General features: G+C 39.3%; 1 protein-coding gene and 1 long non-coding RNA gene across 7 annotated transcripts in view; one reads left to right on the top strand and one right to left on the bottom strand.

Moving 5' to 3' along the window:
• The first annotated feature begins 55 nt into the window (after window positions 1-55).
• On the top strand, window positions 56-8991 carry LOC140687085 (uncharacterized). The gene is made up of 2 exons (XR_012061160.1): window positions 56-238; window positions 8544-8991. It is a non-coding gene; the product is annotated as an uncharacterized lncRNA (long non-coding RNA).
• A 4825-nt stretch (window positions 8992-13816) lies between these two features.
• Window positions 13817-14164, bottom strand: part of LOC140687084 (transmembrane protein 180-like) — a 29393-nt gene continuing 29045 nt past the window's right edge. For all 6 annotated transcript variants that reach the window (XM_072942752.1, XM_072942748.1, XM_072942747.1 and 3 more), the window contains exon 7: window positions 13817-14090. In XM_072942752.1, the coding sequence (XP_072798853.1) occupies window positions 13958-14090 (133 nt within the window). In that variant the 3' untranslated portion in view covers window positions 13817-13957. The remainder of the gene's footprint in view (window positions 14091-14164) is intronic.

Genomic DNA, 14164 nt, shown 5'->3' with positions numbered 1-14164 from the left:
TTTCCAGCCGGAACACGTACGCGCGGCTGCGGCGCGCTCCCTCCCGGGCGCGCTCCCCCCGACCAAAGAGTCGGCCGGCCGGGAGGCGGGACAAAGGGAGCGCGCATCCGCCAGGAGCGCGTCCCCGCCTCCCGCCTGGCGCCCCCGCCTCCTTTAATGGCCGAAATGATTTTAATGTTTTTAAGTCAGGGAAGATCAATTCCGAAGTCGGTAACTGAAGCCGCCTCGTCCCTCCAAGGTAGTGTCCGCAGGACTACTGGTCTTTATTCGCTTTAGTCGTTGCTACTGGGCCCGTCATCCACCCCACCACCGGCGGGATTTTCACCTGATTGTGCCGATTGACCCAAGGGTGACCCTCATCCCTTTCGTAGTCCAGACACTCGGACCAAGTCCTTGCCAGAGACGGTTATTGCCAGTTCTTAACTGTTACAGGCTCAGCTGCGTAACGTCCTATTTATATTTAGCGCTGACGAGCCAAACCCCCACCCCAAGGTCCTCCACTCTGCTTTGCAGGAGCTGCAAAGCCGACAGGAATCTAGCGGGGAAAGCATGCCACCAACTCCTCCCCACCTACCCGCTCCCCATTCCCCAAGCCTGGTAAGTTACTGGCTGCATATTTCTAAGAGGCATCGGTGAAAGCTCTGCCTTTGTGGGAAGCCACTTGCAGCTGGGGCAACTTCAAGTAATGTTTTGATGTTGATGACCCTGTCCAAGAAAGAAGACCCCAGATTAGAGTCCCTGGCTGCTTGTATCCTTGAACTAACAAACGGAAGTTGGACCCAACACTCTTAAAACGAACTAAGCTTTGGGAGCAATATTTATCCGGATGTTTCTTTGATCATTAATAGCACGGGAAGACTAGCAACGTTTCAGAACTGAAGTTACACTGTGTTCCAGTGTCTGAAGTTCTTCCTGCTGCCACCCAAACTACAACGAAGGAGTAACATATCTCATGGGTCTGCTAGCTTTAACACCTTCCTAGATTTGTTTAGAAAATGCTTTTAATTTAACTGCACTAGAAATAACATAAATACATTTTATTTTACTTCAAGACAAAAGAAAGAAACCCTTCCATTAACTCCATTAGTGCAATTCTAAGATTGTCATTTAATAATGGCGTGATAATATACTGATGAGGAACAAAACGGTTCGTTGCCCACAGACATTTTTCTAAGCTTCGAAAAATCTCAGCACTTTTCACTAGCAGGGACATCTTGTTGCCTAATGGGACACAGGCTGTAACAAGTGTACCAGGTGGGGGGAGGTTATAGCTCAATGGTAGTGTATCTGCTTAGCATGCACAAGGTCCTAGGTTCAGTCCCGACTACCTCCACTAAATAAATAAACCTAATTACCTCCCCACCAAGAAAGAAAAAAAAATTTTTTTTTAATATATCAAAAGAAAAAAAAAAAAAAAAAGCCTGGGCAGGGAAAGGGAGACAATACCTTGTGTTCTCTTCCCAAATACTCCCTGACCGTTTCTTGCCAAAACCCCAAAGAGCTTGCATCTTACTTAATCTAGTTCAAACCTCTTGTTGTACTGACCCAAATCATCAAAAAAGAACAATAGTAGCACGCCCATATAATTCAGTTTGTTTACCACTGTCTCTTGGGATCAGTGTCACAGATAAAGCAACTCTGTGCCAAAGAAAGCCTTCATCTTTTGAGAGGAGGGGGGTTGGGAGGAATGAAAGCAGCATTAGTATATGAGTATATAAAATGACATATTTCATTTCTACAAAGGAGACCAAAAGGTAAGCCCCTCAGCTATAGAGTAGGCCTGATGAGCTGCATCTCAGAGACTGATGAACAAGAAGCAATGAGATGGCTTCAATCATCTAAAGGATTTGGGGTCAGGTGACTGCTACAAAGCCGAACAACTCAGAGGAGCAGATTTTCACTTGATACCTGAGCAGCTGGCCTGGAAAAATAAAACTCACACATTTAAAATGCTCTATAATAATCACAAAATACTCAAGTACCTGTTATTTGCACTTAGCAAGCACAGGAAGAAACCAAAGCACAGTGTGATCAAATGATTTGCCTAAAAGTAGCAGAACAAATTCAATAGCAGACCTTTTCATAGAACCTGGTGTCCCAGCTCGTGGTCCTTCGATCCATCTAAGAAGCCTTGCTGTCTCTCTCCTCTCAGAGAGCCTCCTGAATTACAAATGAGGAGGAAGGAAAACAGCAAGAGTAAATATACTAAGCAGAAGTTCAGATTGCCCTCAGGGACTGCCTCCTTCCTTCATCTACTAGAATGTCACTACTATATTATCCATCACAGAGAGGGGTAGAGGCACAGATAACACAAAAAGCCAAATAGGAGCCAGTGTTCTTTCTACTATAGCTTTGAAATGCAGTGATGTTCAAAAGACACACAAATGACACCCTCTGTGCTGGGCTCTGCTCGTTGCATTCCTGACCAGGGCCCAGCTAGCTTGGGTCACACCTCTGTGCACAGGCCCAAAATCTTGACACTTTCCTATCTAGAACTCTAGGCAAGGACACTTTTTATTGTAATTGATCTTATCATTTACAAATTACAGCATTCTCATGTTCTGTTTTCAATTACAAAGAGAACCTGCAGGGAGAGAGAGCTGATCTGTAGAAAACACTATATATGCCGTCACTGGTGTTCACTGTCATCTCTTTGAAGAGATAATGGTCTAAAAAAAACTCATACAATCGTATGTTTTCATGGACTTAGATTTTTATATGCTTCTTAATATTTTGTAGAGTTTCAGAAAAAGGTGCACATTTTCCCCAATGTATTCAATAGATGTGCCTTGTGGTTATTAAGCAATGAGCACCTCTAAAAAAGGAAATTAGTAAATGTATTCAACAGTGGGTTTTTTTTTAATTGAAGTATAGTTGATTTACAATGTGTTAATTTCTGGTGTACAGCATAGTGATTCATTCATTTATACATATATACAATATATATTCCTTTTCATATTCTTTTTCATTATAGGCCATTACAAGGTATTGTATGTATAATACCCTCTGCTCTACAGTAGGACCTTGTTGTTTATCTATTTTAACTATAGTAGCAACATTGTTTTTTTTACTTAGTAAATGTAAAGGTTTTTTATCTGAACTTGGTTGATACAATCTCAGTGAGTTCCTCTCCACCCAGCTCATATGTAATGACATCACTATGGTCTCTAATAAATTCTAAGCTAAAGTAAAACTGCAAACAGGTTAAAAAAACCTGGCAACATAAAGTAGTAGAATTGAGCCAGGAGTCAGAAGACCTATAGTAGCAAGTACAAATAATGAAATGTGCTCTGCTGGTGATGTCCCAGTGCTGTGTATTAGCATAGTGGTTTATCCTCTGAGTTCTGAAAGAGACTGTTGTGGGGCACAACATGGCAGCCCATTGGTGACATAGTGATCTGTAGGTTTGGTAGAAGAATTTACCAGAGGTTAAGTGTAAGAATAGAAAGGAGCTTATTGGGGTACACTGTCATAGACACAAGAAGTGTCTGTGTGATCCCTGAGGGCCAGTTGTTGGGGCCTTTTATTAGGTAGGGTCACAAGGTGCCTGATCAGGTTGTCCTCAGGCTCTGATTGGTTGTAGGTGAGGTAAGAGGTTTAGGGTCTATGAAGAGCGATAGGATTTGACTCTGATAAAGTGGGCTGAAACAAGCCAGCCTGGGCTATTGTGAAATTAGGCATTATCTAGGGCTGTTAGGTTGTTCGAGGAAACACACCCAGTAAAGAATGTACTTTATGTACTGAGGGATCGCAGGCAGACATCTGAGAGCCCAGGAATGGGGGTCATCAGACTCTGAAGGATGTTAGTTGGCCCAACAGAGACCACTTGGGTTTGAGGCCTGGTTCTACATTTCTTGATTTTGCAATTTGTGGCAAATCACTTAACCTCTTTAGGGATCAGTCTCCTCATCTGTAAAGTGGAGATATTAATAATGGTTACCTATCACATCATGGGGATGTGGTGAGGATTAAATTATATATTCTAAATATCAAGGGCTAGGTGCAGTGCCACAGCACGTAGTAAATTCTCCTAAAGTGTTAATTTGCTCTTGCTTTCACTGTAACTTGGAGAATTCAGCCTCTTCTGAACCTCCCTTTCCTCATCTATAAACTGTGGGCCATGATTCTGAGCTGCTGACTTGATAATACATCTGTGAGAATCAGATGATCTGAAAGCCTCATAAACTAAAAACTCAACCAAGGTTATCATAAAAAATGATGCTCATCCCTATTGTGCCTGGTCTCTGCTAAGCTCCCCTCCATAAAACACTCCCTTAAAGCCCATGACAAGCCCATGAGCTCCTCCTCATAATGTGTCTATTCCCAGACCCCTTCCTGAGACTTTGAACCAACTAAGGAAATGAGAATGAAAGTGGAGGGAAGGAATATGAAACACAAAACTGTATAACATCCAAACCTAGAACCACAGACTCAGGCAGCACACTCAAGTTCATGTACTTGTCAGGGATACCTGTCTTAGTAGGAAAGCCTTTCCCTGCTTCTGTCCAAAACTCCTCCCAGCTGGCTCATCTGCATACCTCTGTGCCAGCCACCGGCACTTCACCTGCTTAGAACCTTTTGAATCCCACAGCTTCCCTCCCATGACAATCTCATACCTGTTTCAATTTATGTCGGGAATAACACTGGAAAGACAAAAAACTACCACTTTCACATAGGCATGAAGACTTACTGAGTACATGCAAGACACCAAGCACCAGACTAAATGGAGAGGAAAGCAAAATAAACACAATAACTTACCCTCATAGAGCTTACTGTTTAGCAGGAAGGCAGACCTGTCCAAGTAATCACAAAATGAACAGTTAATACAGACTGCTGAGTGCTAGAAAAGACGTGTACATTGTTAGAACTTACAGCAGAGAGACCTGACATCACTGGGGGGCAGAGGGGTGCAGGGAAAGCTGACTGAGGAAGTGTAGTATTGCAGCCCTCATTTTGACACCTCCTTGCTAAGCTGGAGCGCTTCCGAGTTGCCCAAGTTCCTCTGGATTACAGGTGCACCCAGTAATTGTGGGAGAAGAAATGAGGTGCCCCTCAGAGCCTTCTGGGCTATGAAGAATCACAGTAGGCCACTTAATGCAATTGCTCCTAGGATCCCTAAAAGAAATCTGCACATAAAATAGTTTAAGCCACTTAAAGGAACATATATTTTTTAAAATAGATATTTCAACTCAGCGAGGTCTTTCTAGTTAGCAGGTCTAAGGCAGAACTCTGATAAAAGAGAAGGCTGTCGTCTTCATTCACTCTCTGGGGCATTTTCAAAGGCCCAAAGATCTTCTTTCATCTTGTTTTAAGTGTATTTTCAAAACATCCCTATCCTTGGCCTCTTAATTGCTGTCTCTTGCATGCATGTGGGTTTGGTCCTATGAATGGCTGCTTCCTCTCCACCCAGCTCACCATGTAACTTCATGCCGCTGTGTTTTCATATACTTACTTTGAAACTATAAAGCCTTCATATTATATTGTGACTCTAAAACATTCAAACTTACAGTTTATATGAAATACATGAAAAAATTGCATGGTACAATGAGAAAGCTTTTAAAACTTTAAATCTAAATATTTTATGGTAGACAAAGTATGTATGTATGCACATAAACATAAGTGATCTTAAATAGTTTGCGTGACATACCACAGAACCACATCTCTGCTGGCATAGAGAAGACCACTATTTTATTTTTGCACAACTGCAGACTGGTCTGAAAATGAGGAAGAATACGTTTATGAAAGAGGATACTTGAGCAATCAATCAACCTGAAAATCAGACATAACTATCTCCCTTCTCTGGTGGAAACTGTGATTGATTTTTTTAAGAGCCACAACTAATGAGTTTGTGTCACAACTTAGTCCAGGATCTTCCTTGAACTTGCTGTGTGAACAAATCATTAAATCCAGAGGCAGAGCATTTGGTTATTAGATAACCAAAACCTTAGCGTTGTGAGAACCCTACAATTATTCCATACAGTTTCCTAAATTTGACACAGTCAGTACTGAAAGCAGCTATTAAACTCTTCTACAATAGAAACTTTTTTTCTAAGTTCGTTAGTTTTCTATGCTTAAGTCTTTCAGCAAAAGTTTTAGATATGATGGGGCGGCCATCAGAGGCCAGAAGCCCTTCCTCCACCACAAAGGCTTTTATTCTTGGCCAACAGATCTCAGATTCCACCTTCCCCTCCTGCCTCCCACACCAGCCCTAGGGGTGCAGGTGGGGGGAAGTCAGCTTTACTCAAGAAACTCAATAAAATGAAGTTTGGTGTTTGTGAACCATTTTATAACCAAAATTATAAATGACAGTGGAGCCAAATTTGCTGTTTTTCAGACATCTTACAAATTGCTTTAGGTTAGTTACACGCACTTTTTTTGCTTTTATAAAAAAACATATTTATAGATCATTTTACCACATCTACAATGCTCATCATGATTATTCAATGGAATAAGTCTTCAGGAAAATAAATCTAAGTTATTCCTGTAAATTTTGATGATACAGTGAATTCATTTTTAGACTCTCCAGCCCCATTTGATTCATGGACTGGAATTTCTCCATTATTGTCTATAATTAGCAGCATATACATGGGCATACTTTTCATCTTGGCACGTGGTAACTCACATCATATTTGAGAACATCTAATATTTATTAGTTCTTTTACCCAATTTAGAACTTATATCTGGACAGAAGCATCAGGAATACATTATATTTTTGAAATATGTGTTTAAGGATGTTTCAAGGAAAAAAAAAACTTTAAGTCAGGTGTTTTTGACATGGTAGGTCATGGAGTCCATCATAAAATTGCCCTCAAAAAAATTCTGGTAATAGGGAAATAAAATTGCTGAGAATCACACTTCTTGAAAGCATGCATATAATGGATTAGAGCAAAGAGATGCAAAGTCACCTTTAAAAAAGGCGGGTCCCCAAGCCAAGACTTGGCTGCAACTTGATTGAAGAAACATAATAACATATTCTTAGAATTACCAGCTCATTGGAGGTGGAGGATGGGGAGGAGTTGGGTCAGCCTTAGGAAATGGAAAGTCAGGCTGATTTGCAGCAGATCTCCATCACCAGCCCCAGAGAGTACCCTGGTCCACTTTGTTCTTTGAGGCAGGTGCCCGTCTGTGTGATGCATCCATTTTATCAAGTCCCTAACATCATCCATTAACATCATCCTGAATTGCCATGTCCCCATCCCATGCCCACCTTATCCCTTATATAGGGTGGGAATGTGCTGATCAGGGAACACAGCCGACTCTCTCATGGATAGTTACTGTCTCAGTATAAAGGAATAAATAGGTTTGGGGCTTTATTTTTTTGCATTGGTTTGTGAGTTTGATCTATGCTAATGTGCCTGAAGGAGATGACTGGATTCTCAATGTACCAACATATTAAGTTTCCGTAGCAGCAAAACCCAGATAGTGATGCATTTACCTACATCATACTCCTTATGGGAACAAAGGATGACGAGCCAGTCTTCCCTCACCCAACAGATATCAAACCTCGCTTGCCTGAAACACACTATGTATAGGAATGAACACCCAATATATAGGAATGAGGCTTTCCAGGTTGGCTGTGGCTCTCGTGCAAGGTCTGATCCGTCCTACCACACACTCACAGTCCCTAATCCCCCATCAGTTTACCCAGCCCTCATTTTTATCATCAAAAACAGAAAGAGCATTACACCAGGAGGCAGAAAATCTCGAATTCTAGTTAGAACCCTGATATTTTCCATGTGACCTTGTAAAATCACATAACCTTAATCATTTTGTCTGTACAAACGGTTATTAATAAAGACCACCTGTGCATAAAGTCGTGGATCTGGATCAGCGACTCTTAAAGTCCCTTCCAGTTACAGGATCTGTTTTTTCACCTGCTTACTTTTTTGTGTGTGTGAATTATAAAGTCTGTGGATGATTTCCCCAGATGCTAGTCATCGGTACCTACATAGTATGCAAGAGAAGTGGTGTAATTTTCTGTTTTTCCACACACTTTAGAACCTCATATATTCAGAGTTCCATAACAGTTCATAAAATAAATGGGGAAACAATTTACTGTATATAGTCCATACCTGCAACAAAGTTCTAAGTGGAGACATTTTTTTGTTTTGTTTTGTTTTGTTTTGTTTTGAGAGCTATGTGCTTGACAAATTGTCAGCTCCTTATGAACTGAAACCAAAATCTTTGCATTTTTTTTAATTCTCCATATTCATCACCCCGTCCTTTACCTCCACCTGCTCTTTCATTGTGTGAGGCTTGCCTAGTCCCCTGGGAAGCACCTGGGAGGAAAAATACTTTAGAAATGAAAATAGGTGTATTTCTACCCCATGAAATTCTTAGTCTGGACCACAGGCTCACTCTTCAAGAAAAAGAGCTTCCTACAGCAGCACTGCAAGACTATCTATCACACATGCAACTGACAACAAGGACAGCAGGTCCTAGATGCCAGACATTGTGGTGTATTACAAGTGTCATCTATTTTAATTCTCATTACAATCTAATACGGTTGATACTGTTGTTATGACTTTTTTTTTTTTTAACAGAAGAATCTAAGCACAGAAAGCTTCCACTGCACAGCAAATGAGTGGTTGAAGAAAGACTTGAAAGCAGGCAGTCTGATTGCAGAACCCACATTCTTCACACAAAGCTCTACTGCCTCCTGGTGTTTGTTAATCAGAATCCCCAGTGGTGCTGGTTAAGATGCAGTTTCTCGGGCCACCTCAGGTGTACTGATTCAGAATCCTGCCATAAATAAGGAGTTTTCAACACGGCTCACCAAGGAGAAGACAGAGACAGGGTCCTTAGCAGAAGCAATATGTACTTTAATTAAAAGTATTCAAAAGTCATGAAATTACGTCTTAATGAAGTAATTATTTTCAAGTGTGCAGATAACCTATAAGAAGAAAATGACATTTCTAAATAGCAAGTCAGATGGCATTTGTGTAATCATTTCAGGACAATCTTCCAAAAATAAAACGAAAACAAGTTCTATGGTCTGTAAGTTTTTTCAAGTCAGGTAATTCACCCTATGTAATGTACAATTTGAGTTTTGACGGTGCATGCAACTATGTAACCATCATCACAATCAAAATACAGAATATTCCTGTTACCTAAAAAGAATCCCTGTGTCCTTTTGTGGTCAACTGCTCTCCCTACCTCAGGCCCTGGCAACTACTAATGGGTTTGCTGCCCTGATAGTTTTGTCTTTTCAAGAATATCAGATAAATGGAATCATATAGTAGACAACCTTTTAGGGCTGGCTTCTTTCACTTAGCATAACATATTGGGCATTCATTCATGCTATTGTATCAGTGGTATCTATTTTTTCTACTGCCGTGTAGCAGTCTACAGTGTAGGTGTACCACACTTTGTTTACCAATTAAGCGACTGAAGAACATTTGAGTTCATTCCCACCAGAAACATGTGAGGGATCCTCAATCATCTTTTAAAATGGTTAAAAATAAGAAAAAAAAGTCTTTTATATTTATCTTCATTTTAACTATTTCCAGAGGGCTTCATTTCTTGGTGGAGATCCAAGTTTCTATCTGTTAACTTCCTTGAACATTTCACGTAACACGGGTCTGTTGGTATTGAATTCTTTCAGCCTTTGTTCAACTGAAAAGTCTTTATTTCACCTTAATTTTTAAAGATTTTGCACTGTGTATAACATTCTAGGTTGACAGGTATTTTTCTTTCGAAAATTTGCAAGATGTCATTTCACTGTCTTATGTATCACATAGTTTCCGATTTAGTCTGCTGTTATTAATTCTGATTTTTGTTCCTCTCTATGTAACGTGTCTTATTTCTTTGGCTGCCTTCAATAGTTCATCCTTAATTTTGGTTTTCATCAGTTTGAATATGGTGTGTCCATCATATGATGCGTTTTGTGTTGTATTTTGTTTTGATATTTATCCTGCTTCTCTGAGCTACTTGGATCTTAAGCCCCTTGGTTTGATGTCTTTCATTATTTTAAAAAATACTTAGCTATTGTCTCTTCAAATATTTCTTCTAACCTTTTTCTTCTTTTTGTTTTGGCATTTCATTAAAATGTGTGTTTGATTGTTCCATATTGCCTCAAATCTCTTGGGTATTCTATTCTCCTCTCTCTCTCTTTCTGTGCGTGTGTGTGCATGTGTGTGTATGTGTGTATTTCAGCCTGAATACAGGCACACCTTGAAGATACTGTGGGTTTGGTTCCAGACCACCATAATAAAGTGGATTATCACAATAAAGTGAGTCACACAAATGTTCTGGTTTCCCAGTCAATATACAAGTATGTTTACCACTTAGCTATACCCTCCCCCTCCAGTTATTCTTAAACGTACTCAAAGTGGAAAATTCTTTCCTCTTTCTCTGCTAATGTACAAACAAGCTGATCTCATTAAGAAAGAGGACAGGGGGGCAGGTTATAGCACAGTGGTAGAGTGCCTGCTTAGCATATACGAGGTTCTGGGTTCAATCCCCAATACCTCCACTAAAAATAAATAAATAAATAAATAAATAAATATACTTAATTATCTCCCCCAACAAAACAAGAAGAGAGAACAGACTGAGTTTGAGTGGTTCTGAATTACAGGTTTAAAATATTTTGTTTTCCGTCAGCTGACATTTTCAAGGGCCTAACTGTGAAAAAGTGATTATATTCTACGCCTTTTTCCTACACCTGTCAGCAAAGAAAATGAGGACATAAGACTATGAAAATTGTTTGGCAAGAGATATCACACTTTGCTTTCATTGTAATTTTCATAAAATTTGAAAATCTTGTAGTGATCACGAAAACATAAGCAAGATTAAAACGTAAGTTTTCCATTAGAGTTATTTTCGATTTGTGGTAGAACTCCTCCAGGGTTTTTTTCCTTCTGTTTCGGTTTTCCTACTTTGTCTCCACAATAATATAGATACCTTGGGATTGTAAATATCCTAGTAGCAGGGTAGAATCATGAACTGAACCTTGTATTCAATTCAATTGTCAAAGAACAGGTGATAGTCTGTGCCACGGTTTTGGGAATCAGCTCTCATTCATTTATTGCTGATGCACTGCAGTCGAATATTTCACAAATTAGCACATCTTTGCCTTCTCTACATATGCCACATGGATATTTTTATTTTATTGTATACATTTTTTTTATTGAAGTATAGTCAGTTCACAATATGTCAGTTTCTGGTGTACAGCATAATGCTTCAGTCACACATGAACATACACACGTGGATTTTTTAATCATTCTCTCCATGGCTTCCCTGTTTTGAGGAAATACACATCTCTCATTGCCTCCCTGAGCCAGCACACTCCTAATGTGTTACCTTTTTTTTTTTTTGAAGTATAGTTGATTTACAATATTATGTTAGTTTCATGTGTAAGACAAAGAAATTCAGTGATTTTTTTTTCAGATTCTTTTCCATTATAGGTTATTACAGGATATTGAATATAGTTCCCTGTGCTCTACAGCTGGTCCTTGTTGTTTATCTGTTTTATATATAGTAGTGTCCTTACACCTGCTACTGAACGTGCCCACCCACAGACCAGGTAGCAGCAACACAGTGAGCACTCTTTTATTTTTTCAAAGCCCTTTTTTGGCTGGGACGGAGGGTGGGGGGTAATTAGCTTGCTTGCTTGCTTGCTTGCTTATTTATTTATTTATTTGTAATGGAGGTACTGGGGATTGTACCTAGGACCTCATGTATGCTAAGCACACGCTCTCCCAGTATATACCCTCCCCCAACAGTGAGTACTCTTGTGAAATATATCCAGTGGCAAGCTGGCTGATGAGAGCCATTGTTAACTTTATAGGAATTTCTCAAGCTGGTTTTTAAACACAGCCATTATTAAAAATTAATATGCATATGTATGTTTATAATTAAATAAATTATATTAAAAACAAAGGTGATAAATACTCAAAACATTACTTTCTAATGTTAGAAAATGACTACACTTTGCTATTTTTATCCTTTAATTGTGACACAATATTGCATATGGGGTTATGATTATTTGTTTTGTGTTCCAATATTATAATGGTAAGCTACTGAGCATTTCTTCTTAAATCTGTGTTCATTTGACACAACATTGTAAAATGACTATAACTCAATGAAAAAAAAATCTGTGTTCAGTGATACCACTTTTGTAACTTGAAATTAGCCACGTTGAATGTATTTACACCATGGAAATCAGTACAAATTGTTGCTTTGTTTTATTGATTGTCTAGTCCAGGGGTCAGCAAATTTTTCCCTTAAAGAGCCAGTTAATATTTGTAAAACCACATGCAGTTTCTGTTGCATAGTCCTGTTTGTTTGTGTTATAAGCCTTTTAAAATGTAAAAATTATGCTTAAATTTCAGACTGCACACAAACAGGCTACAGGTTGGATTTAGCCCAATAGTGATAGTTTGTCAACTCCAGTCTAGACTTAAGAAAGTAATAAAATGTTAACAATGCTATTTAAACTCAAAACTGTCATGTCTATAGCTGTTACACTGTGAAAAGCACACAGAGAAATTCAGGTCATATTCTTTCCGGTATTCAAACCCTATCATTCAATTAATCAAAGGTTGCTCACATCATTGCTGACAGAGTGCAGTTCCGAAGGGTGTCTTCATTGTTTGTGTTTTCTCTTGTTAACATAAACAAAAATTTTTAAAAAACAGTATTTAGATTGGAAGTACAGTCCTTGGTCGATGACCTGAGTGACTTCTTTGTGGAACCAAATAGTAATCCAGCATTTATTTACAGTCTTGACTTCATGACTGTTGTTGCAAATTACAAAAACTTACAATGGAATGCGGAATTTGTAAGAAATAGCAAGTCACACTGAAATTATAGGTATATGGAATCATAATATGGAGTAGAAATATTTTATTATTTGTAAATCATGTGCTACACAGCTTTTTACCAGTAAAATTTATAATAAAGTTACATATGTGTATGTATGTATATATATGCATACTTCTTTTCTTCTTTTTTTTAATTGAGTTATAATCAGTTTACAATGTTGTGCCAATTTCTGGTTGCATACTTCTCTTTTTTCAGAGAACGAGTTGTTGAGCATTTCTATCACAGCAGAGTGTGTACCAACGTCTCTTGCTGGACCAATACCACTCCTGGGGAAGAGAATTTGAACAGGCACAGAGTCTGAGTCAGTTAGATGAAGGCCAGTGACTGGACTGAAAGGTCTGTTGCTCAACCAACAGAGAGTGTGCCTGGGGGAGGAGGGGGTTGCGCATCTGTGTCACAGAGAGAGACGATCAGGGAGAAAACAACGAAGTAAAGGTGACAGAAACAGAGAAGGCCACCGCAGGCCCTTCCTCTCTCGCTCTAGCCCTGTTTGATTTCCTGTCCCCGGTGCCTGTGAATTTGCCTACTCCACCCTTATAAGAAACCTCTCTCTGTTGAAGATAGCTAAAAGTTGAATTCCTGTTTCTTCACAACCAAAAGGTCTGCAACCAAGACAATGAGCCACATAAATTTGGATTTCATGAGTCCTCTTACTCTGGTCCCTGAATTTCCCAAGTCTGAACACTATATTAATCACAGGGAATCTACAGCTGATGATGATGCGGTATTACTGAATGAAAAGAGGAAAAGAAAAAAAAAAGGCCATCTCACTAATAAAATCAGTCAAAGAAACAATACAAGGCTGAAAAAATATAATAAAAGGAAGTGGCATGCCTAGTCAGGGGGGCTTCAGGAACCCCAAAGCGACCCACATAGCAATTTAAGGATGAGGAGTGACAGGTTGTGTCCAGGCTATGAGACCACTAGGAAACAGCCAACTTAACTCGTATTTAACCTTCTTATTATGTAGTCAAAAATCTCTAAAACCTGCTGGATTTTTTGTTTTATTTATTTTGTTTTCTAAACAGATTAGTGATTAGAAAGAACAGTTTTGCCCTCTGGTATAATATAAGCTCTATAAGAACAAACAACTGAAGTTTCACTTGAATCCTATGATGGCTTGGCGTCCACCTTAGAGTGTCCCTGTGTAGTCTGTCTTGTTCCTGATGGAGAATGGGCTCCAAACCAGAATCTGAATTCCTGCAATGCCCAGTGGGACCAGGCAAATCAAATTAAACATAGCATCATGAAGATCTAAGACGGTACTGGGAGAGAAAAAAAGATTTAAAACCTGGTTAGTTTCTCCAGTGGCTTCTTTTCTTATTAATTCAAAGCTATA

This window comes from Vicugna pacos, chromosome 18 (genome assembly GCF_048564905.1).
Source record: "Vicugna pacos chromosome 18, VicPac4, whole genome shotgun sequence".
In the NCBI taxonomy this organism is placed as follows: domain Eukaryota; kingdom Metazoa; phylum Chordata; class Mammalia; order Artiodactyla; family Camelidae; genus Vicugna; species Vicugna pacos.
This window is presented reverse-complemented; position numbering and strand designations above follow the sequence as displayed.